The sequence below is a fragment of the Mustelus asterias genome, chromosome 8 (genome assembly GCF_964213995.1).
Source record: "Mustelus asterias chromosome 8, sMusAst1.hap1.1, whole genome shotgun sequence".
NCBI lineage: Eukaryota > Metazoa > Chordata > Chondrichthyes > Carcharhiniformes > Triakidae > Mustelus > Mustelus asterias.
The window spans coordinates 76,038,479-76,064,500 of NC_135808.1; the positions used below are offsets into that span (position 1 = coordinate 76,038,479).

Consider the following 26,022-nt stretch of genomic DNA (forward strand, 5'->3'; position numbering starts at 1 on the left):
GGATTGGAAATTGTTTGGCAGAGAGGAAACAAAGAATAGGAATAAATGTGTCTTCTTCTGAATGGCAGGCTGTGACTAGTGGGATACCGCAGGGATCAGTGCTAGGTCCCAGCTATTCACATTATATCTCCAAATTTGCAGATGACACATGTGGGAGAGTAACCTGTGAGGAGGATGCAGAGATGCTGTAGTGTGATTTGGATAAGTTGAGTGAGTGGGTAAATGAATGGCAGATGCAGGATAATGTGGATAAATGAGAGGTTACCCACTTTGGTAACAAAAACAGGAAGGCAGATTATCTGATTGGCCATAAATTAGGAGAGGAGATTGTGCAACAAGACCTGGCAAAGGGCAGACACAACCACCACCATCCAACTCCAGACAGACCAGGTTTCAGACAGGTGTGAAATTCTAGCGGTGATACCAAAATCATGTCAATTGTGGATCTCCCCAGTTAATCCAGACAAAGTTTTCACACAATGCAAGACCATAGTCCAAGCAATTGGACAGCAAGTTAAAAATCTGGATTTAAAAAATGTTCCTCTTTGGTTTCAGGCCCTTGACACAATCTAGATCACCCCCCAACTCCTTGGTGCTGCCCATTTACTTTCATCACAAGGTCAGTACAACCAATTACACTGAACTTGAGCCTCCAAATTTACTCCAGATCTCACCAAAGCTTAAACTTCCAGCATGGAAAGTCCCCACCTTCTGACACCAACAAACATGTCTGGAGTGGACAGCAATCCCTTTCAGTCCAGACAAGGCTGCCGAGAAACTATCTGCACCGGTGTTGGGCCCTGACTTATCTGAATCACAGCCTATTTCCTAGCTCTTCTGTTGTAATTCCACCAGGGTTACATTGCAAGTGCCTCAGAAGCCCCATGTATTTTGGAGAATCTTTCAATATCCAGCCCAGACTGATCTTTTAGCTGGGGCAACAGTGAGCTTTAATTAACCTCTCAGCACATCTTTGCTTCTTTTACTCTGGCCCAACACAGTTCCTCAATCGCACCCACAGTACCATTCCTATGATTTCATAGCAATATGGAACTAAACAGCTATTTGGTCCATTGTGCCCGTGTTGACTGCTTGACAAGAGTTGCATTAAAAAAATTCCTTGTCATCACTATTCCCAAAATATTGCAACAATTTATTTGCCACACAGTTTAATTCACATTTATTCAGAATTAGCAGACATTTATATGAAATGGAAATATCCTCCAGGGCAGCAAACTTTAACTATCAAAAACTCAAGTCACCCATTTCTTTATTTCATATCTACCCAGATTAATCTGGAAATGTCCAAACGCTGACACCTCAGGCTTTATTCACAAACATCTTTATTTCCCTAGTTTTGCTTGTATTATTTTTAGTGAGCATTGACAAGGCAGGTTGGAAGTGGGCTCAGTGAGTTTCTTACTAATGGCTTCCAAGTTAAGTAAATGGTTTCAAATCATTAGCTGTCTGCAGTGCGTGGCTGGAGTCGATCCCGGATCCTTCTCCACGCAGAATAATTTCTCTGAGCAGCGAGTACAAGAGTTACTTTTACTTGTACAGAAAGGGAAGGACCACAAGATAAATATGCATGGTCACCCTTCAAAATGACTAAATGCTCAAAAGACATCAACACTTGTTGCCACTGCTATGCTGAGATAGAGATTTAGTTCCTTCCTTCCCCCATCCCACTTCTGATTTTAGCTGTGCTGCTATGGAGAAAAACTTCACAGAAAGGCCTGGCGTCTGCCTGCAGGAGGAGTGAACATCCATGGGCTGCCGTGGACTTCTTGGCAAGCCCTTTTCACTTATACAACATGAAAATAAAGAGAAAAAAGGCAAAGACACTGGCAGAATAAAGTTGGCAGTTGAGGGACTGCCAGTAGGTTCCATCTTGTACAATTTTTAAAAATTTATTACTCTATTTCAGTTTATCATACAACTCAAAAAAGCAGTTTAACTCCAGAAACTAAGATGAGGAATACATGTAATCAGAAACATTGCAAACTGACCGACAATACTTTAATCTTAGTCAGGCAAAGGATGAATGTTGAAACCTTTAATTATGGCCTGAATCAGCCATCCAGGCCTTGTTAACCAGGGAATCATCTGAATTCCTTTTCACTCAGCTTGTTTGCAGAATAACTCTTTTAGGGTGATACGTCTCTCCTCAGTAACAGTTCAACACGTCCCAATCATCCAAGGTCAGCTCAGCACGCTTGTGCTTCACAAGAGGGGGAGAACAACCAGTTACATCAGCTTGCCCACCACTTCTCTTTCTGGCCCCGAATGTGGCAGTCACAGCGGATTGTACACAGAGATCCTTATTGACTTTTCTGTGAAACTGCATCCTGATTGGCTCCTTGATTTGGACACCATTTGAAAGTCCATCAATTCCTGCACTGATCGTTTTGTTTATTCCATCTGTAAAATAAGTGCATTTATGCAAATATACAATGAGAAGTTAAGGTTTTAAAAAAAATAACTGAGTGGTGTGGCACTGTAATCGGAGCCGAATATGGATTCGTCAATAATTCCTTTCAAAATAAATACCATGGCAATAGCAGAGGAGAGGGAAATAAACTCAGATCAGCCAGGATTTCTACATTTGATTGCCGCACAGAGATTATAATTGGATGGGAGGTGTATTTCATTGCCTAGGTTTACATGTGAAGAATGGATACAGGGAGAGATTCTGGAAGTACCCGTCAAACTGCTTCTCAACAAGAACCCATGTCTTCAGGAGCGAAAGCAGGCAAATGAAAAAAACATATTGATTGGAGTTGATGAGCAGAAACACTGAATACGACATATAACATACATGGATGTGAAACAGAGACTGATTTAATAATCAATGGCATCCAGCACAGAGCTGTGCGAGATAGGAGATAAAGAATACTCAGAAAAGATATATTCCAGTGAGAAAGAAAGACTCTTAGGGAAGGATGCACCATCAGCGTCTAACTGTGGAAGTTAAAGATAGTATCAAATGGAAAGAAAAGGTGTATAATTCCACAAAGATGAGTGGCAGGTCAGAAGATTGGACAGAATATAAAGAACACCAAAGAATGACTAAAACATTAACAAGGGCAAGAAATTAAGGGTATGAGAGAAAGCCAGCTAGAAATACAAAAAAGATAGAGTTTATACAGGATTTAAAAAAGAAAAGGAGTAATTAAAGAGAACGTTTGTGCTCTAGTGAGAATGGGAAATTAATAATAGAAAATAAGGAAACGACAGATGAACTGAACTGATATTTTGTGAATGTCTTCACTGTGGAGGGTACAAATAATATCCCAGAAATAAGTATGCATCAAGAGATGAAAGGGAGGGAGGAACTTAAAGCAATTACAATCATCAGGGAAAGGTTACGAGGAAAATTATTTGAACTAAAAGCTGATAAGTCTCCAGGTCCTGATGGACTTCATCCTAGAGTCTTGAAAGAAGTGGCCGCTGAGATTGTAGATGCTTTTGTTTAAATTTTCCAAAATTCTCTAGATTCTAGAAAGATCTCATCAAATTGGAAAATTGCAAATGTGACTCCATTATTCGAGAAAGGAGGGAGCCCGAAAACAGGAAACTATAGACAGTTAGCCTAACATCTGTCATAGAGAAAATACTGGAATCTATTATTAAGAAAATTATAGCAGGGCGCTTAGAAAATCTCAATGCAACCAGGTAGAGTCACAATGACTTTGTGCAAGGGACATCACATTTGATTAATATTTTGGAATTCTGAGAAAGTAACTAGCAATGTGAATAAAGGGGAACCTGTGGATGTGCGGTACTTAGATTTTCAGAATGCATTTGACAAGGTTCCACATCAAAGAGTAGCATGCAAAATAAAAGCTTGTAGTCTGGGGGGTAACGTATTAGTATTGGTAGAGGATTGGTTAGTAACAGGAAACAGAATTGGCATAAATGGGTCATATTCACGTTGGCAAGATGTGATGAATGGAGTGCTACAGGAATCAGTGTTGGGCCTCAACTATTTACAATTTATATCAATGACTTGGATAAAGGATCCAAATGTATGGTTGTTAAAATTTGCTGATAACACAAAGATAGGTCGGAAAGTAAATTGTGAAGACACAAGCTCACAATCTGACCAGATTCCAATTTATTGGATTAAGATAAACATTAGGGTTAGGTTTCTCAAGGCTTCTCTAAATGATCAGGTCAGCAGCATTGTTCAGGATACTTACAGAATTGTTGTGCCACTGATCTGCCGCTAACATTCTCACGTCGTCTCACAGACACACGTTCCCATTGATAAACCACCTGAAGTACAAATAAAACCCTTAACAAAAATTCAACAAGTAGGCACAAGAAACATAATTGTTAAAAAGTGAGCTTATTGTTTTCTGGGAAAACAGAAATATCACTATAGATATGAAAATGTGTTTTATCCCCCAATAACAGCGTGGCATTCTGGATAAATTCAAACGACATGAGGACTCATTTGTGTAATCTGTGATGGAATCAAATGTAGGCCATCCCGAGTAAGGATGGCACATTCCCTTGGTGTCAGGCTTTCAGTGGAGACTCATAGCGGGAAGGAATGTGGGGGCTGGGGGAATTAGGGACAGAATGGTGGGGGTTTTGGTGGAGAGGTCTTGAGGGTGCGGGGGGGGGGAGGGGGTTGGAAATAAGGAGAGCAACTGCAGGGGCTGGATCTTTTGGGGGGTGTACGATGTTGGAAGGAGGCTCCTCCACCATTGCCCACTTGTCCTGAACAGGGTCACCTTTTGAGCTTTCGTTCCTGACCCTGAACTACTCCTCCCAAATTGAGGCTGTGGGGGGAACGGCCTTTAAACAGAGTCATAGTCATACAGTGCAGAAAAGGCCCTTTGGCCAATCGAGTCTGCATCGACAATGTCTACCACTAAAGTGCGCTAATCCCATTTTCTTGCACTTGTCCCACATCCTTGAAAATTAATGTTGTTTCAAGTGCTCATCCAAATATATTTTAACGGTTGTAAGGTTTTTGGACTCAAATACTTTCCCAGACAGTGCATTTTTGATTCCTACAAACATCTGAGTGAAAATGTTTTTCTCAAATGGTCATTAATTGGCCATTTAGGGGCCTTAATTGGGGCAAGAGTGGGCAAACTAACATAGCCCTCGACCATCTCACTGTAAAGTTGCAGAAAGGATGGGGATCCAGTGGGAAAGTCATCCGAGGAATTTTACGGGCATCCAAAAACTCCCTCTGCCTGCAAACCTATCGGTGGGGGAATGTAAAATTCTGCTGCAGGTTTACTAAATCTCACCTCACAAATTAACATGGTAGGATCTTAACTTATAAACTCCGAGTTGCACATCCAGTACCATTACCACTGTATTCTTTACAGGTAGATGAGTTTTGCCTTGAAATATAGTGAAGCAACATTGAGCAAATGGAATAAGGATTTTAATTTATATTGGGATTTTGAATATATATTTTTATTGACATACCATTAAAAAGGACAAGTTTTATCACAAGGTTCATGCACACAATGGATTGACAGGAAATGCAACTCTGCAACGCAAAATTGTCTCACCTTCCCTCCTTCTCCATCCCAATTTGACAAAACATCTACTGCTATTAAAGTTTTATTCTGCAAATGCTTGAAACTCATCCAATTAAACCATGTTCAAACGGCAAGAGAGCAGTTCAAAGCAATGACCCCTTGCATTATTGATAAAGACCCAGAAACATTGCCAATAATTAGAACAATGTTGTCATTGCAGCATGAAGAACTTTCTATTTCAGGTGCTTGGTATCAGGACTAATATCTTTCAGGGAAGAGAACCTGCCATTTTTACCTGGTCTGGCCTACATGGGACACCAGAATCACAGCAACGTGGTTGACTTTTAAATGCCCTCGGAAATGGCCTAGCAAGCCACTCGGTGCAAGGCTAATTAGGACGGCCAATAAATGCTGGTCCAGTGTTCAAGCCCACATCCCATGAATGAATAGGAAAAAAAAGCACAAAGAACTCCATGATCTGTTTCAGTAATTGCCAGGTGCTGGATAAAGTTCCCAAACAACAGGTGGAATTTTCCCATCCCACTCGCTACAGGAATCGTAGTGGGCGGAGGCAGACCATGCAAAGGTCTGTTGACCTTGTGTGGCAATTTCCGGCCTTGGGAGTGTGGCCAGAAAATCTCACCCAACGTGTCTTAAAATGAAGATTGTCAAATTGGTGTTATTATTCCGGCAGATTTATGCTATGGGCCAACAGACAAAAGACTTATTTTCACATGGGATCCTCAGAGGCAGATTAAAATGTGTCTTTCAACCTATTAATCAGGAGAGGTTGGGAATTAGATCTCAGAACTGAATTACTAAAACATCAGAGTCTGAAAATTTTAAACCCAGCTCATACTGTCAAAATCACATTGGGAAATCGGAACACGTCTTTCGCACTCAGTACCTGCTCTGCCCAGCCTTCTGTCCTGCAGCACGAGTGCTTAAACTCCTCCAGAGGTTCCCCCACAGGGAAGAGCGACAACTTGCTCTGCATTGTTTGAACTGACAAACAATTGGGCTATTACAAAGAAAAGTTAAAATAAATAAGAAACTTCTTTTAAAAAAACACCATTAACTTTCTACAATTGGGAAAAGTAGATGATAAATCTCAGCTGTTTGTATATATTGGGATCTTACAGTATCAGGAGGTGCATACATCAGGTTTTTCGAAGAAAACTAATTGCACGAAAGGTTATAACATTACAATGACCTGCCTCCCGATGGCTCAAGTGTTCCATATGCCATCCAGCATGACATTTATTAGGTTGTATTCAGGGTGACCAACTCTCAAGGGGAAAATTAAGGCACATTCTGGCATGGAGTTCCACTGGAGGGAGAAAGGAATGTGGGTGCTGCCAGAGCTGTGGGGGCAGGAAGGAGGTGTGTGGGGTGCCATGCACAAGCATGTGATTTAAAGATCCAAATAAGAAAAATAGAAAATAGGAGCCGGAGTAGACCATTCGGCCCCTTTAGCCTGCTCCACCATTCAATATGATCATGACTGATCCTCTATCTCAACGCCACACAGGGAAAGCAGCATTGCGGGTGTATGTAGCAGTGGATTCAATTACAGGACTGTCCCATAAAATAAGGGATGCTGGTCACGCTGGTTGTACCGAGCTTGCTAATCTCTACCAGGACAGCAGCTGAGGTTTTACAATTGGTCTCAGCACTCATGGACAAGAAGGGAAGTGGAAAAAGAGCAAACTTCCTGCTTCGGGATCAATGTCAAACAAACTCCAATTGAAATGTGTCCCTGGTTATTGGACAAGGGCAGAATCAGGTTTGGACGTTGCTGATTACTACCAATGAGTAGACTGGACTACCAACATTCAAGGGACTTGGGTAAGAAAAGTGGCCACTTGGGCAAGTTATCTAAAGAGAATTGGTGCATGTGAAACTGTACTGTAAGAATGAATGCCTTCAGAAGAGGGAGGGAGGAAAAATGAAACAAAAAAAAGGATAAATGTTAGATTGAAACAATTATAAGGTAGTAATCAGACAGAGTGTCAGATCAGAAACCCCAAGAGAAAAGCTTGAGCAGTTCAACTATCACTCAAACAAGAAGATTAAATTACAATCTGAGTAACAGCAACTTGTGGTAATGTAATATCATTAATAGAGTAAAAGATCCCAAGATTCTTTACAGGAGTCTTACAAATCAAAATTGTACAACAAACTATATAAGGAAATATTAGGGCAGATGGCTAAAAACTTGCTTAAAGAGGTAGGGTTGAAAGAGAGGTAAAGCAAGGAAGAAATTCTAGTGCTGAGGGCCTAGACAGCTGAAGGCACCACCAATAACAGTGGAGTGATTAAAGTTGGGACACACAGAGGCTAGAATTGGAGCGGTGCAGAGATTGCAAAGGGTTGTAGGGCCAGAGGGGGTTACAAAGATGGGAAAAAATTAGCAATTTTAAAATGGAGGCATTGCCTGACCAGGAGCCCTTGGGAATTTGGCAGTGGCACAGTGGTTAGCACTGCTGCCTCACAGTGCCAGAGATCCGGGTTCGATTCTGGCCTTGAGTGACTGTGTGGAGTTTGCACGTTCTCCCTCCCCCTGGGGGGTTCCTCTGGGTGCTCCGGTTTCCTCCCACAGTCCAAAGATGTGCAGGTTAGGTTGATTGGACATGCTAAATTAACCCTTAGTGTCCCGGGATGTGATAGGTTAGAGGGATTAGCAGGGTAGTTAAGCAGGAATAGGGCCTGGGTGGGATTGTTGTCGGTGCAGACTCGATGGGCCAAAAGGCTCCTTCTGCACTGTAGGGTTTCTATGAGCCAATGTAGGCTTCTGTGCCAGTACTATGTTGTGATTAGTAACTTACTATGCCAGTTAGCATAGGCATGATGGGCAAACATGGCTTGGTGAAAGTTAGGGGAAGGGCAGTAAAGTTTTGGATGAGTTCATGTAGGGTGTAAAATGGGAAACCTGCCAGAGGAGCATTGGAACAGTCGTCAAGAAGTAACAAACTACTGGATGATTGTTTTAGCAGCAGATGAGTCGAGAGAGGGACAGAGTTATGCATAATACGGCAGTGGAAGTAGGCAGTCTTGATGGTGGAGTGGAAATGTAGTCAGAAGTTAATCATAGACATCAAGGTTGCAAATAGTCTGGTTTACTTTGGTCTGTGTTTTATCATATTTACTGTTTCACTTGACATGGGAATTTGATTCTGTTTTAAAGAGTTTTGTTACCAACTTTCTAAATGTTATGTATTCCAGACATACAATGGTGTTAACAAGTTAGATTTTACTAAATATGTAGCCGATTTCAAATACATTTTCCATCAAATATATAGTAATGAAAGGGAATCAGCTCCAGTTTGGATACCACAGAGATAACTGTGCAGCAAATGGGAAACTATTATACACTCTCACCGTAACGCCAGTTCCCGAGATATCCAGAGCCCTCAGCTTTGAAAAGCAGCACAAATATTGCATTCCACACTCACTGATTCTGGGATTATCTGGGGGGGTGCAGATGAAACAACAGTGTAAGTAATAATTGGTTTCTGTTTAAGGAACCTACTGTGAGAACTCGCTGAACAAACCTGCTGTTGATTAATGTTTTAATTTTTGAAGTCAATTGACAATATCCCAGAATGCTGATTTTACTTTATTCCGTAATTTGCGCTAGACAAACCTGTACGACTTCTTTATATTTGTTCTTGGGATCTGGAGGACCGGCATTTATTACCCATCCATAAATCCTCTTAAGATGATGATGGGCCTTTATCTCAACAAGTAACTTTAAATGTCAACCACACAATGTGGGGTTGTGAACCAATTGGGTTTTTTCAACAATATAGAAATTTTAATTGTAATGATTCTGGTGCTAGCTCACAAGGTACTCAATTTACTGAATTCAATTTCATATCTTGCCATGTTGGGATTGGAATACCGATCATTGGATTGCTGGTCTGTAACTACTACACCAACATGCATAATTTAATGTAATGTTGTAATTTTTCAGTGTAGTTCATACAGAGCTTACATACGCAAGTAACCTTCAGATTTAAAAAAGATTTGCATTTATATAGCGACTTTCACAACCATGGATGCTGCAAACTGCTTTATGGCCAATGAAGTATAGTCACTGTTGTATGAAATATGGCAGCCAATTTGTACACAGCGAGGTTCCACAAACGGTAATCGGATAATGATCAGAACACTTGTTTTTTGTGATATTGACTGAGGAATAAATATTTGTCCAGGACATCTTCAAAATAGCACCATGGGATCTAATACATCCACCTGAGAGGGGCAGGCATGGTTTAGCGTTTCATATGGTAGTGCAGCAATTCCTCAGTACTACACTAGAATGTCACCTTGATTTTTACGTTCGAATCCTGGGGTGAGATTTGAACCCACAACTTCCTGATTCAGAGGCAAGTGCGATACCAATTGAGCCAATGCTGACACCTAGGTTAGCATATAACATTCAGTCCCCCAAGACGTCACATTTCTTGAATTATGATGAATGACAAGCATTCCCTCCAATCTCAGCACAGGTCAGGACTGAAACCTGGAGTCTCCTGGTTTGTATTGCCACTGTGGATTATTCTCTTACCTGTTGAACCATCTGCAAAGTCTCATCACTGAACTATAATTGTAAATTCACACCACACGGATTCCCTTATTTGTAATGCACTTAACTGGGAATAATTATCTGCACTGAAGAGCCAGCCTTGGCTCACTTCTGAGTCAGAAGACTGTGAATTGAAACCCTGCCCCAGAGACTTGAGCACATGGTCTAGGCTGACACTCAGAGGAGAACGGAGGTGCTACCTTTTGGATGAGATATTAAACTGATTGGCTCCATGATAGCAGCAGTAACTACACTTTAAAAGTACTTTGAAATGCCCCGAGAAAGGTATATAAATGAAAGTTCTTTCTTATTTTGCACTTACATATTGCTCAGTACCTAATTGAATAGTGATATGGTGAAGTCAGAATTAAGCTGATTTTTTCTTCCAAATTGCAGGGGTGCCTACATTTCAATGATTGCATCACAAGTTATTTTTAATTCCAGTAGGATTCACACGTCTTCTATAATTGATATATTTAAAAACTATTTTCATTTTAAGGAACTGGTAAGAACTGATTCTAATCCACAATATAAGGACATCAAGATGCAAATGTTGTCATTTCAACATATATGCAGTCTGATACAGTACAATGGAAACATAGAACATAGAAAAACTACAGCACAATACAGGCCCTTCAGCCCACAAAGTTGTGCCGAACATGTCCCTACCTTAGCGATTACTAGGCTTACCTATAACCCTCTATCTTAATAGAAACATAAAAATCAAAGTAAGGAACATTCTGTCAGCATAATGCAGAACATACTATGGTTAATACTTTTCTGCAGACATTCACAAAATGTAAAAAGATAGAGAAAGAAGGAAACTTGAAAATACACAACAGATCAGTCAGCTTCTTAAAGGAAAAGAGAGGCTACTGTCGCCAGAAGGTCCAACATAAAATATCCAGTTTTCCTGTATGTATTCAACATTTTCTAGCTTTATTTTGCACTGAAAGCCTTTTTAAAATCGTTATTTCAAAATGTCAGCCAGAGTTATCTGGAATATAAACTTACCAGACAGATCCAGCACTTCCAGTTTCCCCAAACCTTTCTTTATCACCCGGGTGGGTGCAGTCATTTTACGCAGACCAGAATCTGAAAGGCCGTTATCCCCGAGGTATAAATAGATGAGACTGCAAGAAGAAAAGGCAACGGTGAAGGTTAGTGCGGGTTAGTGAGAGGAAGGTGGAGGTGGGGGGGGGGAATTTTGTCACATTTATTATCATCCAACACAAAAGTAACACCATCACAAACAGAAATGTTTTTTTAAAAATCAGATGAGAGTTTATTTATTGCCCATCCCTTATTCCTCTCGAGGAGGTGGTGGTGAACAGCCTTTCATTGAATTACTGCTGTAAGGAAGGAAGTTCCTGGATTTTGACCCGGCAACAGTGAAGAAATGGCAATATAGTTCAAGTCAGCTATGCCTGCTACTGCTCCAGGTGTGCCCTCCTGATGTGGAGATGCCGGCATTGGACTGGGGTGAACACAGTAAGAGTTGGTGGTGTTGTTAAAACTCTTACTGTGCCCTCCTGAACCAGGGTTGATCCCCCAGCTTGATAGGAATGGTACTGTGGGGGATATGTCACCTCATTAAGTCACAGATTGTGGTTGAATACAATTCTGCTGATGGCTCAGAGCGCATCTTGGATGTCCAGTCTTGAGTTGCTAAATCTGTTTGAAATTTATCCCACTTAGCTTGGTGCTTGTGCCACACAACACAAGGGAGGGGATTCTCAATGTAAAGTTGGGACTTCTGTCTACACAAGGACTATGCTGTGGTCACTCCTACCAATACTGTCATGGACAGATAGATTGGTGAGGATGAGGTCAAGTAGACTCTTCCCTCATGCTAGTTCCTTCACAACTGCTGCAGACCTAGTCTAACAGCTATCAGCCAGCGCAGTCAGTCATAGTGCTACCAAGCCATTCTTAGAGATGGACATTGAAGTTCCCCACCCATAGTACATTCTGTGCCCTTAGTGCTTTTTCCAATTGATGTTCAACATGGAGGAGTACTGATTTATCTTCTGAGGGACTGTGGTAGGTAGTAATCAACAGGAGTTTTCTTGCCCATGTTTGATTTGGCCATGAGACTTCATTGGGTCCAGAGGCAATGTTGAGTACTCCCAGAGCAACTCCCTCCTGACTGCACACCACTGTACCACCACCTCAGGCGGATTGACTCTGCCAGTAGGCCAGGACATACCCAACGATGTATGTCTGAGATCATTGCCAATGAAGTACAATTCAGTGAGTATGACTTTGTCAGTATGTGAGACAGCTCTCCCAACTTTGGCCCCCAGATGTTAAGGACAACTTTGCAAGGTTGACAGAGCTGGGTTTGATGTTGTCATTTCCCGTGGCTGGGTCGATGCTGGGTGTCCTGTTTCTATTCTTTCAGCCTTTGTAGCAGTTTGAGTGGCTTGCTAGGCCAGTTCAGAGGGCAGTTAAGAGTCTGCCATATTGCTTTGGATCTGGAGTCACAGGTCAGCCAAACAGGGCAAGGATGGCAGATTTCCTGCCCTAAAAGCGCTTTAGTGAACCAGATGAGTTTTACAACAATTGACAATTAAAATTTACAAGGAAAGACATTAAAAATACTATTTTATGAAGATGGACTGTTGGAGCTGAGGAAGAGGAAATTGGCTGTTTCACAACACTTTACCAATTTGGTGAGTTGTGTGCGAGTAGTTTATTGGCTCGTGTTACTCTCAGCAAGTGAGAAATAGAAGCAGAAACAGAACTGTGTCACCTGGATTAAAAGGATTCGAGAGTCACAAACTAGCAGCTTGGATTTCCTGCTGGAAAGGACACTGTGAAGGGTCTGATGGAATTGGCCAGAACAGTATGGGTTGCATTTAAATCACGCAAGTAAATATTTTTTGGCACCTAGTTTTAGAGAGTGATGTTAGTTGAAGGATATTACAGGTTGGATGACTGAGGATATACATCAGTACAGAAAATTAGCTTTGTATAAATGTCTGAAATGTAAGTAAAATGTTTTGTTACATATGTAAGATAGCATCAAACCAATCATAAGAATCTGATAAGGCATGAAATATACAAGATTCAGTTTTGGTGCAGGAGTTTTCATTCATTTATGCCTCAGTTGTTTAAGTTTTATTGATAAATCATACACAGCACTGAGCATTGCTGCTAAATTACTGGCCCAAATTACCCATTAACTGAGTGGGTATTGTGTCTTGCTTTTGCCTGGGACCTGTCAAGTTATTTAAGGGCTCGAGTACCAGTCAAGAATGCTGCCAAAGTGTTCAATCTGCTCAGGGTATGAGGTAATGCCACAGGGATTTCTGCTGCATAGAATTGACAAACACTTCTCACTGTTTCTGTTGCATCCACTAACACATACTGTACCTCGCTAAGGTTTCAGACGTCAAGTGCATTAGCAGCTCATGTTCATCCCCCAATTTACAGCTCGACAGATCCAGGCACGTCAAACCTCGAAAAGACTGGATTTCTTCCAGCTTTTCCGACACCATTAAAAATCTGTAATGATATAAGGCACCTTTGAAAATGCTGGAACGAATCTGGTTTCCGTAGAGATACGAGATATCCATGCCTTCACTGCATCTAGCATTCCCAGGCCAGCTACAAAACAGGTTTGGTAAACACCAAGCTTTCTCTACTTAGACCCATTTTGATAACTGAACTAGGGGCATAGATAGGGGGGACGGAGGCAACACAGTAATGTCAGAGTGATCCAGAGTCAGAGGCGAATGCCCTGGAGACATGGGTTCAAATCCCATCACAACAGCTGGTGGAATTTAAATTCAATTAATAAAATGTGGAATTGAAAGCTAGTTTTTGAAAATTCATTCATGGGATGCAGGTGTTGCTGTCTAGACCAGCATTTATTGCCCATCTCTAATTGCCTTTGAGAAGTTGATGATGGGCTGCCTGAATTGCTGCAGGCCATGTGGTGTCGGTACACTCACAGTGTTGTTAAGGAGGGAGTTCCAGGATTTTGACGAGGAACAGCGATATATTTCCAAGTCAGGATGGTGAGTGGCTTGGAGGGAAACTTCCAGGTGGTGGTGTTCCCATGTGTCTGCTGCCCTTGTCCTCCTATATATTAGTGGTCATGAAAGGTGCTATCTAAGAAGGGTTGGTAAGTTCCTGCAGTACATCTTGTAGATGGTACATACTGCTGCCTCCCGTGGAGGGAGTAAATGTTTGAGGATGCGATGTCATTCAAGCAGGTTGCTTTATCCTGGATGATGTTGAGCTTCTTGAGTGTGCAAGGGCAATGGAGAGTATTCATCACATGGCTGACAAGTTTTTGTGGGTCAGGAGGTATGTGATTTGCCACAGGATACCTAGCCTCTGAGCTCCTCTTGCAGCCTCAGTATTTATATGTATAGTCTAGTTCATTTTCTGGTCAATGGTAACCTCCAGGATGTTGATAGTGGGAATTTGGTGAAGGTAGTGCCACTGAATGTTAAAGGGAGATGGTTAGACCCTCTCTTGTTGGAGATCGTCATTACCTGGCAATTGTGAATGTTACTTGTCAGCCCAAGCCTGGATATTGTCCTTGTCTGGCTGCATTTGGAAATGGACTGCTTCACTATCTCAGGAGTGGCGAATGGTGCTGAACATTGTGTGATCATCAGGTGAACATCCCCACTTCTGACCCTATGATGGAAGGAAGGTCAATGATGAAGCAACTGAAGGTGGTTGGGCCTTGGACACTACCCTGAGGAACTCCTGCAGTGATGTCCTGGAACCAAGATGATTAACCTCCAACAACCACCTTGCTGTATGCCAGGTATGACTCCAACCAATGGAGAGTTTTCCCTCCGATTCCCATTGACTCCAGTTTTGCCACACTCAAGTCAAATACTGCCTTGATGTCAAGGGCAGTCACTCTCACCTCAGTTTCAGTAATTATGACCATGAAATTATTATTGTAAATAACTCTTCTAGGTCATGAATATCCATTATGGAAGAAAATATGCTCTCCTTACCTAGTCTGGCCTACACATAACTCCAGATCCACAGCAATGTGGTTGACTCTCCCATCCTCTAAAATGATTCTGACAAGCTTGATTAGATAGGAAAAATCATACCTGTCTCGTAAACACAGGGATTGGAGCACAAGACTTCCGTAAGCCTCACTAAATTTAAGTAGAGCCTTTGTACTTGTGTCGGGGTCAACAAATTTCTTCCTTGCTTCTACCGCAATGAAAAGTTTTTCAGCAATCTGCTCAGGGAAGCCAATTAATGAGTCAACATGCTGTATGTTATCAGCTATAAAGCCAAGCACTACATCAAAAAGCGACTTGGGGGAATAGCGAAGATTCCCTTCCTTTGTGTATGTGAAGACAATGTGATCAGTCCTGCAAGTACTTGGCTTGTCTCCATCTTCGATACACAGTTTAACAGTGAAGCCCTTTTGAAACAGTCGCAGAGACTTGGATTTTCCAGCGCTTCTCTTCAAGTTTGTTGTACCATTCAACAGGCGCAGCTGTCCCTTTTCACGCACGTAGATGGGTCCAAATTCAAATGCAGGACTTGTACTGGTGTTTGAAGACATTGGAAGAATCTGAAAAATTAAACATTTTTTCCAAAACAATTCAGATATGTCTAAACTTGTTTAACATTTAGAACTTCAGGCAACAACATCTAAAAACTGGATTCTCATAATTCAGGCACATTTTTTTAAAATTACATTCCTCTGGGGAATGGTTTAAACTCTCATCCATTGCTTGGTATCAACACAATGGCAACAGTTCATTTTTTGTAGAAGCCATTTCTCTTGCTTCAAAATTGACCCCAATGCTGCACAAACGTAAGTACTTCCCAATCCACATTTTAATCTTCTAATCACACAATCAGTTGTCACAATTTTATCTGTCAGTTTGGCTTTACATGTGCACAAGTAATAACCACGAGAATTCTAGTCATGAGTTCTTTTGCACTTTCCTCTTAGCACCTCATACTTCTTATCAGCCCTGCAAACATTGAACTTCACATAGACTAGAACCAGCAGTAAGAAAAGGTGCATATGGAAACTTGGATAAAAAATAGGTTTCATGTGACTTTCTAAGTGGAAAAGTATTGCCAGAAGGTTTACGAAGGGAAATGCAGATTAGAACTATTGTGCAGAGAATGTTTATAGCATTTACAAAAAGGCTGGATTTAGAAAGAGATGCAAGTCTGGTGAAAGCTGCAGAGGTAGTGGTGAATCCAGAAATAAATTTGTACAGGAGGATTTTAAATTCAATGTAACAGGGACAGAGGCAGTACCCAGGCAGAGATTTTGGAAGGGGCACAAGGGCAATTAGTTTTGCACTGGTTAGATTCGGAGTTAAGACTCCTGCACTCCAGATCCTTACAATCCTCAGCAGTGGTTCCCCTATCACCAGGGAGTAAGTATGGCTGTTGAATGCAAATCTGCCCTCTTCTCTTTAATCTCTCCCCAAAAGAGGGGAGAGATTAAAGAGAAGAGGGCAGATTTGCATTCAACCCAAATCCAACACTTACTCTCAATGACAACTTGCTACCTGGCCAAACAAGCCAGCAGAGATTATCAAGGGCAAGTATGGCAGGAAATTAGAACTTAAAAATAAGATAGAATGCAAACAATAGAGTTCTAAGAGGGTTGAAGCTGGGAGGCTGATATAGAAAGATTGAAGAATTTGAGTTTTGATCAGAATTTCAGCAATTGTGGAAACAGACAAGAATGAGTGTGAAAATACTGATGTATAGGCACAGAGATTGAAGCTCAGTTTATGGTTAAACAAGGTGCCAAGGTCGCATGGAGGCACTTTCACAATAGTGTGTCAAAAGGTAGTCAAAATTCATTAAATGAACAAGCATCATCTTTATTTAATTCTTTAATCTCACAATGATGTAGAGATGCCAGAGTTGGACTGGGGTAGGCACAGTAATAAGTCTCACAACACCAGGTTAAAGTCCAACATGCTTATTTGGTATCACGAGCTTTTGGAGCGCTGCTCCTTCATCAGGTGAGTGACTCACCTGATGAAGGAGCAGCACTCTGAAAGCTTGTGATACCAAATAAACTTGTTGGACTTTAACCTGGTGTTGAGACTTATTACTTAATCTCACAACAACAGTGGGAGATGGGTAGCAAGAACCTGAGAAAGAAGAGCGATGGATTTTCCATTTTTAAAAACAAATCCCAGAAATTGACCTCAAAATTTGTGATGAAAATGTTAGACTAATATAACAGAAGCATTCAAGATGTTCAGGATACACAAGGACAAGGAACAGAAATGGGCCATCTAGCCCCTCGAGCCTGCTCCGCCATTCAATAAGATCATGGCTGATCTTTTCGTGGACTCAGCTCCACTTACCCGCCCGCTCACCATAACCTTTAATTCCTTTACTGTTCAAAAATTTATCTATCCTTGCCTTAAAAATATTCAATGAGGTAGCCTCAACTGCTTCACTGGGCAGGGAATTCCTCAGATTCACAACCCTTTGTGTGAAGAAGTTCCTCCTCAACTCAGTCCTAAATCTACTCTCCCTTATTTTGCGACCATACCTCCTAGTTCTGGTTTCACCTGCCAGTGGAAACAACCTCCCTGCTTCTATCTTATCTACTCCCTTCATAATCTTATATATGTTTTTATAAAATCTCCCCTCATTCTTCTGAAATACCATGAAACTAAAAACACGAAGTGAACTGACCTTGCTATATCCCATTGTACTCAAGTAAATGCTTCAAAAAGATGACCAGGCACTCTACTTCAAAAAGGGAAATAAACAGGAACAGTCAGGAATTCACTTTCACTTCTAGCTGATCCTGATAATGTCTGTTACGTTCTAAGAAAAACCCACGGCCCCCAAAACCATTCTAATAGATAAACTCACTTCAGCAGCAAATGTGGGAGAGAAACATGGTAGCGAGAGCAGAGAGTGTGTCTCTCACACAGCAGGTGAGTGGGCACCCTGAGCCAGACACACTTTGTAACACTAATCATCATTTTATTAATTATTCATTTTAAAAGGAATTTATTACATTGATATTGCTTTAGTTTTGCTCAGCGAGTTGTTTCTTTTCCTCATTTTTTTTTGGAAATTCATTTTAAAGTTATGCCAAACTGTATTTTTCCAAAACTTGCTCATTGGCCTCTCGAGTGAGAAAAAAAACATTGGAAATGTGTCCCTGCCACTGGAAGAGGTTGGATGATCCTGCTCTAGGACACCAGGCGCGACAGTGTTTTGCTTGTCTTGTATGTTGCCAGTCCACTGGGGCAACATCCATATCTTTTCAGGGTTCCTGGCTGCACTCTGCTCACATTGTTTTCTATCAGATTGTTTGTTTCAACAGGCTTCTAATGAATTATCTTAAATTGCAGTGGAGTTTATTTTTACAAATGCGACATATTGGTGTCCATCTTTGAGTGGAGCTGAATCACCACAAAGAGAATATTGACTCGACATTATCTCAGTTATATCTATCCATCAAGTGATAAAACAATACTCTGACGTTCATACCAGGTCAATTTTAAACTTAAGCACTGAAGTCTCTCCAAATGCTCACAGTCTGAGGGTCCAGAAACAATTAGTTCAGTAACTCACTGGCTGGTGCAGAGTTAAGACTCCTCCATTCGACACCAACTCTTCCAGCTCTCACTCGTGGCTCTAAATGTCACTCAGACCCCCCCAGGCCTGGGGATGGAGCACAGTGCTTCAATGAGAATCCACCCCCTTCTCTTAAACCTCTCCCCCCACACATCATCCCCTCCCTCCCCCCACACATCATCCCCTCCCTCCCCCCACACTTACCCTCGATGGCCAGCTGCTACCTCCCGGCCCAAATGTCACCAACACCCCGTGGCTGAGCTGATAAACCGCAGCGATTCACCAACACTCCCGCTTCCGGGCAGCTCATGGACACGGAACTATGAACAGAACACTTAGTGCCGGGGGGGAGCGGTTATGGAAAGGACCGGAAGTCTACATGGAACATGAAGGGGGAAGGAGAGGGGTTATGGGTAAGAACGGAAGGAGCCGGTTGTTGTGGTAACCGGGGGAGGCCGACATGAAGCGGGATTTTGGTTTGACGGCCGCGGGGACGCAGGTGGTGTTGGCGGCGTCTGGAGATGAGAAACATCCGCCGGAGAACATCATCGACGGGTGAGGGTCTGGGACAGGCCCTTCACCCGGCTGACGGGTCCCTTCACTCCAGATAACAGCAACAACTTGTATTCAGATAGCGCCTTTAGCATAGCACACAGGTGCAGCAGGTAATCAGGAAAGATAATGGCGTATTGGTCCTTATTTCAAGGGAGTTGGAGTATAAGAGTAGGGAAGTTTTTTGCTGCAACTGCGTAGGGTACTGATGAGACCACATCTGGAACACTGAGCAGTTTTGGTCCCCTTATTTAAAGAAAGATATTTCATTAGAGGCAGTTCAGAGAAGGTTCACTAGGATGATTCCTGGTATGGAGGGTTCGTCTTATGAGGAAAAGATAAGCAGGTTGGCACTCATTGGAATTTAGCAGAAATTTGTGGCACGGTAGCACAATGGGTTAGCGCTGCTGCCTCACACAGCACCAGCGACCCAGGTTCAATTACAGCTTCCTTGGGTGACTGTGTGGAGTTTGCACATTCTCCCCGTGTCTGCATGGGTTTCCTCCGGGCGCTCTGATTTCCTCCCACGTTCCAAAGATGTGCGGGTTCAGTGGATTGGCCATGATGAATTGCCCCTTAGTGTCAGGGAGATTAGCAGGGTAAATACATGGGGGGTGGGGATAGGGACTGGGTGGGATTGTTGCTGGTGCAGGCTCGATCGGCTGAATGGCCTCCTTCTGTACTGTAGGGATTCTAAGAATGAGAGGTGATTTCATTGACACACAGGATTCTTAAGGGTCTTAACAGGGTAAATGCTGAGAGCATGTTTCCCCTCATGGGAGATTCTAGGACCAAAGGGCATAGTCTCAGAATAAAAGGGCATCAATTTAAGACTGAGATGAGGAGGAATTTCTTTTCTGAGGGTTGTGAGTCTTTATAACATCTCGTCACAAACAAGGGGAATTTCAGTAACTTCATTGCAATGTTAAGGTAAGCCTTATTTGTGACTAATAAATAAACTTTAGACAGTTTTGGGGGCAGAGTCCTTGTGTATATTTAAGGCTATGGTAGGTTTTTGATCAGTAAGGGAATCAAAGGTTACGGAGAAAAGGCGGGAAAATGGACATAAGGAATGAGCCATGATCCTATTGAATGGCGGAGCAGACTCATGTGGCCAAACATCTTTCTCCTGTTCCTATTTCTTATGGTCTTAAAACATAGCAAGGTGAACCACAAGAGCATTATAAAACAAAACTTGACACTTAGTTACATGAGAAAATTATAGCAGATGGCCAGAATCTCTGTAAAACAGGTAGATTTTATGGAGTTTATTAAAGGAGAATTAGGAATGGAATTCCAGGGATTAGAGCCTTTGACAGCTGATGGCACAAAAATCAGTGACAGTCAAAAGGCTGGAATTAGACAAATGCAGGTATCCTCGTGTGGTGCTGGAGAAGATTACAGATGTGGAAGGGTGAGACCATGGAAATCATTACCCACATTTTTGCAGTGAACTGCCAATGTTCTCTGTCATTATCCATCTGAAACTAACTGCAACTTTTGGACGTAATACAAGCCTGAAGCTATGGTCTGTCATTCAGGGCACTGCTACCACACATGTGCTGTGGCCTCTACCCACCCAGAACTACCAATCATTGAAATCAGTGAAAATTTCAATTTTTCCATGTCATATAAACACAGAAAATAGAAGAGGAGTAGGCTGCTTGGCCTTTTGAGTCTGCTCCGCCATTTATTTTGATCATGGCTGATCATCAAATTCAATATCCTGATCCCTCTTTTCCCCCCACCCACCGCCCCCCCTCCCCCACCATATTCCTTGATCCCTTTAGTCCAAAGAACTATATCTAATTTCTTCTTGAAATCACACAATGTTTTGGCCTCAATTACTTTCTCTGGTAGTGAATTCCACAGATTCACCACTCTCTGGACGAAGAAATTTCTCCTCACCTCAGACCTAAATGGTTTATCCTCCTTATCCTCAAACAATGACCTCTAGTCTGGACACCATTCCCACCCCTCCCCCCACCACCCCCCTGGTCACTGTTAGAAAGCCCATTATAAGTTACACCTTGTTCAGTCATGTGTATCTGGGTTTTTTGAAGTAATTTTTTAAATTAATTTTTTTTGAAATGATTTCATTACACTGCTTTTTGTTCCTTAGTTGGATGTCTGAAAAATCTTTAATGTGATTCCCTGCTAGGACGGCCTGATTATATCACTCCAGCTCCAGGCTTGAAATGTCCAATCAGTTGCAGTTCCACTGTACAGTGATAAGAGATGAAATTCTCACAGAAAAATGGCTAGTTCTCTTAGCAAGACTCTTCATGATCAGCAGTGAGCACCCTTGCTTTGCCACTGATTGTAAAATACAGGCCAGTGATAAAGGCTTGCATTTATATAGCATTTTTCAGTCACCAGATGTCTTCAAGTGTTTTACAGCCATTGAAATCCTTTTGAAGTGCAATGATTGTTGTAACGCAGGAGACACAGCAGCCAATTTTATGCACAGCTAGCTCCCACAAACCACAGTGTAATAATGACCAGATTATCTATTTTGTTGTATTGACTGAGGGATGAATGTTGGCCAGGACATTGTGGATAATTCCTCTGCTTTTTGAGATAGAACCATGGAGTCTTTATGTCTACCTGAGATCTTTATGTCCATAGGACAGGACCTTGGCTTCAGTGCTCAAGTCCTGGATTGGACTTGAATTCAGAACCTTGTGACTCGAGGTGAGAGTGCTACCAACCTAGCCACAACTGACATGTAAAATAAGAATTTTAAAATGGTGCATTACTGAACTGAGAGTCGATAAAGATATGCAAACTCCGTCCAGCCCCAAATCCATGTCCATCCCCAGTACCCCCCACTCACCACTCCACCACCATCACCACCACCATCATATTGTTGATGCTGGTTGCCAGCAGACAACTTGCACATGACTCCCCCAATTTCCCTAGCTTGGTATTTCCTCACCATTACAGATTGGACAAGAGCAGAAAGCCAGCCTGAAGGTCAGCAAAGAAAGAAACTCAAATCATTGTTCTCTGGTGTTCCGGAATGATATTAATACAAAGTTGGATGCAGGTTAGCACCTATCCTCTTGACTACCCTGAGTAAATAAAGAGATTACCATCCACATTAAAAATATGAGAAACCTTGCCTAATAATGTATGAATTAGGAGCAAGTATTTGGCTTCTTAGCCCCTCAAGTCTGTTCTGCCATTCATTAAGATCATAGCTGATCTGATTGTAGCATTAATTCACCATTTCCACCTATCCACAATAACCTTTCATTCCCTTCTTATAAATCCACTATCTCTGCTTTGAAAATATTCAAAGGCTCTGCTTCCACCACTTTTTGAGGAAGAGACTTTCAAAGGCTCACAACCTTCAGAAAAAAAAATCTTATCTGTCTTAAATGGCTGACCACTTATTTTTAAACAATGACTCCTAGTTCTAGATTTTCTCATAAGAGGAAAAAAATCCTTTACACCCTGTCAAGACCCCTCAGGATCTTATATGTTTTAATCAAGTCACCTCTTGTGCTTCTAAATTCTAGTGGATAGAAGCCACTATCCAACTGTCGCTGTCTAGTGGATAGGAGCCACTGTCCGACCTTTCCTCCTTAGTCAACTTGTCCATTCCAGGTATTAGTCCAGTAAATCTCTGACCTGCTTCCAATGCATTTACATCCTTCCTTAAATACTGTACACAGTACTCCAGATGTGGTCTCACCAATGCCCTGTGTAAGTTAAGCATAACCTGCCTACTTTTGTATTCAATTCCCCTTGCAGTAAACAACAATGTTCTATTATCTTTCCTAATTACTTGCTATACCTCCTAACAATTCATGCAGTGGGGCACCCAGATCCCTCTGCAATCTCTCACCACTTAGATAATATGCTTTCTTAATTTTCCTGCCAAAATGGACAATTTCACATTTTCCCACATTATACTCCATTTACCAGATCTTTTCCCACTCAACATATTTATATCTCTTTGTAGCCTCCTTGTGTTCTCTTCACCTCTTACTTGCCTACTTATCTTTGTGTCAACAGCAAAATTAGCAACCATACATTTGGGTCCCTTTTTACTGTGTCTTTTTATTTCTAGCTAGCTTTCTGTTGTGCTCGAATTTTGTCCTCATTATTCTTTTTACCATTTTTTGCTGTTTTTTATATTCTTTCCGATCTTCTGAAATACCACCCATCTTTGAGAAATTATATGCTTTTTCTTTAAGTTTGATACTATATTTAACATTTTTTAGGTAACCAGAGATGGTGGGTCCTCCCTTTGGATTTTTTTTCTTATTGGAATGTATCTAAAGAATTACTAGACCATAGCTCAGAAGTTGACGCAAAATCTGATTTCCTTTCCTCCTCCTAACTATTTACCGTCTTGGGGTGTTTATCACATTCAAGGTGCTAGATAAATGCAAGTTGTTTCTGTCTAGGCTCAGACATGAAGAATGGTTATCTCTACAAGGATGGACGGGTGGCTGCTACTGTGAAACTAATCAGACATGGATCAGAAAAAAGGGATGAAAATTACAAAATCAAAAAGTGCAAGTCATGGAAGTATCTATGATCTCTCATACTTCTCCTTACAGTAATACTGAAACATTTTGGATCACGACAGGAATGTTCCCGCAAGAATTTATCCTAAGTTTTGCTAATCTTATAAAAATTAGCACTGTGAAAATTCACTGTTATAACGGTAAGATCTTTACTGTTTATCACTGGTAGACTAGGAATGTGATGAATGGCCTGTTTTACCTTGTTCTGTATGTGTGTAAAATAGAATGCAATGAACAATTCAGGTTTTGTGTGTAAACATTGAGTCTTGAGTGAGGAGTGTATTAATATAGATATACATTCAGCATAAAAGCATGAATAAACATATAGTCATCTTAGAGTCAGAGGTTCTACAGCATGAAACAGATCATTCGGCCCAACTTGTCCATGCCGCCCCTTTTTTAAACCCTTAAGCTAGTCCCAATTGCCCGCGTTTGGCCCATATCCCTCTATACCCATTTAAAAGACAAAATTGTACCCGCCTCTATTACTACCTCTGGCAGCTTGTTTCAGGCACTCATCACCCCATGTGTGAAAAGATTGCCCCTCTGGACCCTATTGCATCTCTCCCCTCTTATCTTAAATCAATGTCCTCTAGTTTTAGACTCCCCTACCTTTGGGAAAAGATGTTGACTATCTAGCTGATCTATACCCCTCATCATTTTATAGACCTCTATAAGATCACCCCAAGTCTCCTACACACCTGAGAAAAAAGTCCCAGTCTATCCGGCCTTTCCTTATAACTCAAACCATCAAGTCCCAGTAGCATCCTAGTAAATCTTTTCTGCACTCTTTCTAATTTAATAATATCCTTTCTATAATAGGGTGACCAGAACTGTACACAGTTCTGTGTACATATTTTGTTAATGTTGATTAGAACAAGACCTTGGTATTCATATCTTTTAATAATAACATGTTTCTATTTCATTGTTCCAGTGCACAGCCTGAGTATTGAGAAAAGTGTTGCCAGAGATCCAGTAGATTTTGAACCTTTAACTAATAGTGGTAAGTGTATTCAACAGACATTTTAATGAAATCTTAAGGATTACTGTGGAAAAGAATTGTTCTGTTCCAGTTTATTTGGTGATTTTCATCTTGTGGTGCTGTTTTTTATACCAGAACTTGAGCACTCTGAGGAACAACTTCAAATGGAGGAATTTACAGTAAGTACATATACCTTCCAAAACCGATCATATACTACTTTATACAAAATGATTATAGGTAGGTAACTCACCAGTGATTCGTGAACTGTTTGATTTCCTGCATGCCACTGAAGTTCTTGATCTCTATAGCACTATTGCAGCAAAAGGCCTGTTACCTTCCCATGGTGGAAAATGTGTAATATGTAATCCTGTGTATCTTAAATACTGATAAATGTGATTTACTTATAAGAAAATGTTGTGACTTGTGCATTATATATAACAGAAATAATGCCATTTCATTAATTCTACAAAATCAAATTAGATTTTTATCCTCACCTCTTCGCATAGGTTTTATCTTTCTGGCCACCATCAGCTTGCCGTACCTAGCTAGGCATTATTCATACATAAGGATTGACCAGAAACTCAAACATCAAAGCCAATTGTAGTGTCCCTCTGTTTCATTACATCCAATGATCTGAGCACAGAACAGGAATCAAACCTGGAACCTTTTGGTCTATGTGGCTTTGTAATGCGTTTGGCAGCATCTCAACAACTAAGCTAATGGAATGATGTAATGTTTTAAAAAGGAATGTGAATTAATAAGTATATTTCTTATGCAGCAGGATGGAATCAGTGCTACACATCTACGATTTGTTATAAAATCTGGTTTTGATCACTTTGTGTCAGTGCACAAGGTTACAGTGGAAGGTACAGAGGAAAGCACTTGAGTCAATGCAGCACAACTGTTGAAGAACAAGATTTTCAAACACTGAGGCTGCACAATGTTACTAGTATAAATATTTTGGCAGTATTTGTTACAAAGCATAATTATTGATTCATATGAATAAATTCTTTTTGTTTTGCTACACTGCATTAGTCATCTTTAGTAATTCCCTCAAAATATCTTTGATCAACATCCGAATAGTCCTCACAACTAGTGCAAGATCTCTATCTTGCACTTGGAGGGCCTTTCTCTGGTACATGATTGTTTTGCACTTTCTTACTTTCCACTGCTTCACCTCATTCTGCCAGTCCATGGACTTTGCTTATTGGTCACCATATTGAACTTTCAACCCATAGTTAAGCTTCTGAATTGAAGACATTAATTTCA

The 26,022-nt window shown here is 41.2% G+C and overlaps 2 protein-coding genes across 8 annotated transcripts; one reads left to right on the forward strand and one right to left on the reverse strand.

Moving 5' to 3' along the window:
- Positions 1 to 1,134: 1,134 nt before the first annotated feature.
- Positions 1,135 to 19,006, reverse strand: lrrc42 (leucine rich repeat containing 42). 3 transcript variants are annotated; one of them, XM_078218269.1, is made up of 8 exons: positions 18,883 to 19,006; positions 15,192 to 15,667; positions 13,480 to 13,611; positions 11,116 to 11,234; positions 8,892 to 8,980; positions 6,418 to 6,531; positions 4,203 to 4,278; positions 1,135 to 2,421 (listed from the first exon to the last, which is right to left on the reverse strand). In XM_078218269.1, the coding sequence occupies exons 2-8, from the start codon at positions 15,656 to 15,658 to the stop codon at positions 2,168 to 2,170; spliced, it is 1,251 nt and encodes a 416-aa protein (XP_078074395.1). In that variant the 5' UTR covers positions 15,659 to 15,667; positions 18,883 to 19,006; the 3' UTR covers positions 1,135 to 2,167. The 3 variants fall into 3 exon arrangements, with proteins under 3 accessions (XP_078074395.1, XP_078074396.1, XP_078074397.1); XM_078218270.1 differs by lacking the exon at positions 18,883 to 19,006 and adding an exon at positions 18,676 to 18,854; XM_078218271.1 differs by lacking the exon at positions 18,883 to 19,006 and adding an exon at positions 18,592 to 18,740.
- Positions 19,007 to 19,057: 51 nt separating this feature from the next.
- hspb11 (heat shock protein, alpha-crystallin-related, b11) lies at positions 19,058 to 25,779 on the forward strand. Of its 5 annotated transcripts, none has more exons than XM_078218283.1 (5): positions 19,058 to 19,233; positions 23,805 to 23,911; positions 24,706 to 24,774; positions 24,889 to 24,932; positions 25,532 to 25,779. In XM_078218283.1, the coding sequence occupies exons 1-5, from the start codon at positions 19,139 to 19,141 to the stop codon at positions 25,637 to 25,639; spliced, it is 423 nt and encodes a 140-aa protein (XP_078074409.1). In that variant the 5' UTR covers positions 19,058 to 19,138; the 3' UTR covers positions 25,640 to 25,779. The 5 variants fall into 5 exon arrangements, with proteins under 5 accessions (XP_078074409.1, XP_078074410.1, XP_078074411.1 ...); XM_078218284.1 differs by having other exon boundaries at positions 25,535 to 25,779; XM_078218285.1 differs by having other exon boundaries at positions 19,091 to 19,233; positions 23,649 to 23,911.
- The last annotated feature ends 243 nt before the right edge of the window (positions 25,780 to 26,022 follow it).

Bases quoted from the DNA above. Each gene is read 5' to 3' on its own strand.
- lrrc42 (XM_078218269.1), bottom strand. From the start codon at position 15,658: ATGTCTTCAAACACCAGTACAAGTCCTGCATTTGAATTTGGACCCATC. The intron at 6,532-8,891 runs GTGAGAGTGTAT...TCTTTGTAATAG, and splicing joins TCTCGGGAACTGGCGTTACG to CCCAATTGTTTGTCAGTTCA. The intron at 4,279-6,417 runs GTACTGAGTGCG...TTTGTACTTCAG, and splicing joins CAGAAGGCTGGGCAGAGCAG to GTGGTTTATCAATGGGAACG.
- hspb11 (XM_078218283.1), top strand. From the start codon at position 19,139: ATGAAGCGGGATTTTGGTTTGACGGCCGCGGGGACGCAGGTGGTGTTG. The intron at 19,234-23,804 runs GTGAGGGTCTGG...TTCTCCTTACAG, and splicing joins CCGGAGAACATCATCGACGG to TAATACTGAAACATTTTGGA. The intron at 23,912-24,705 runs GTAAGATCTTTA...TCATTGTTCCAG, and splicing joins GAAAATTCACTGTTATAACG to TGCACAGCCTGAGTATTGAG.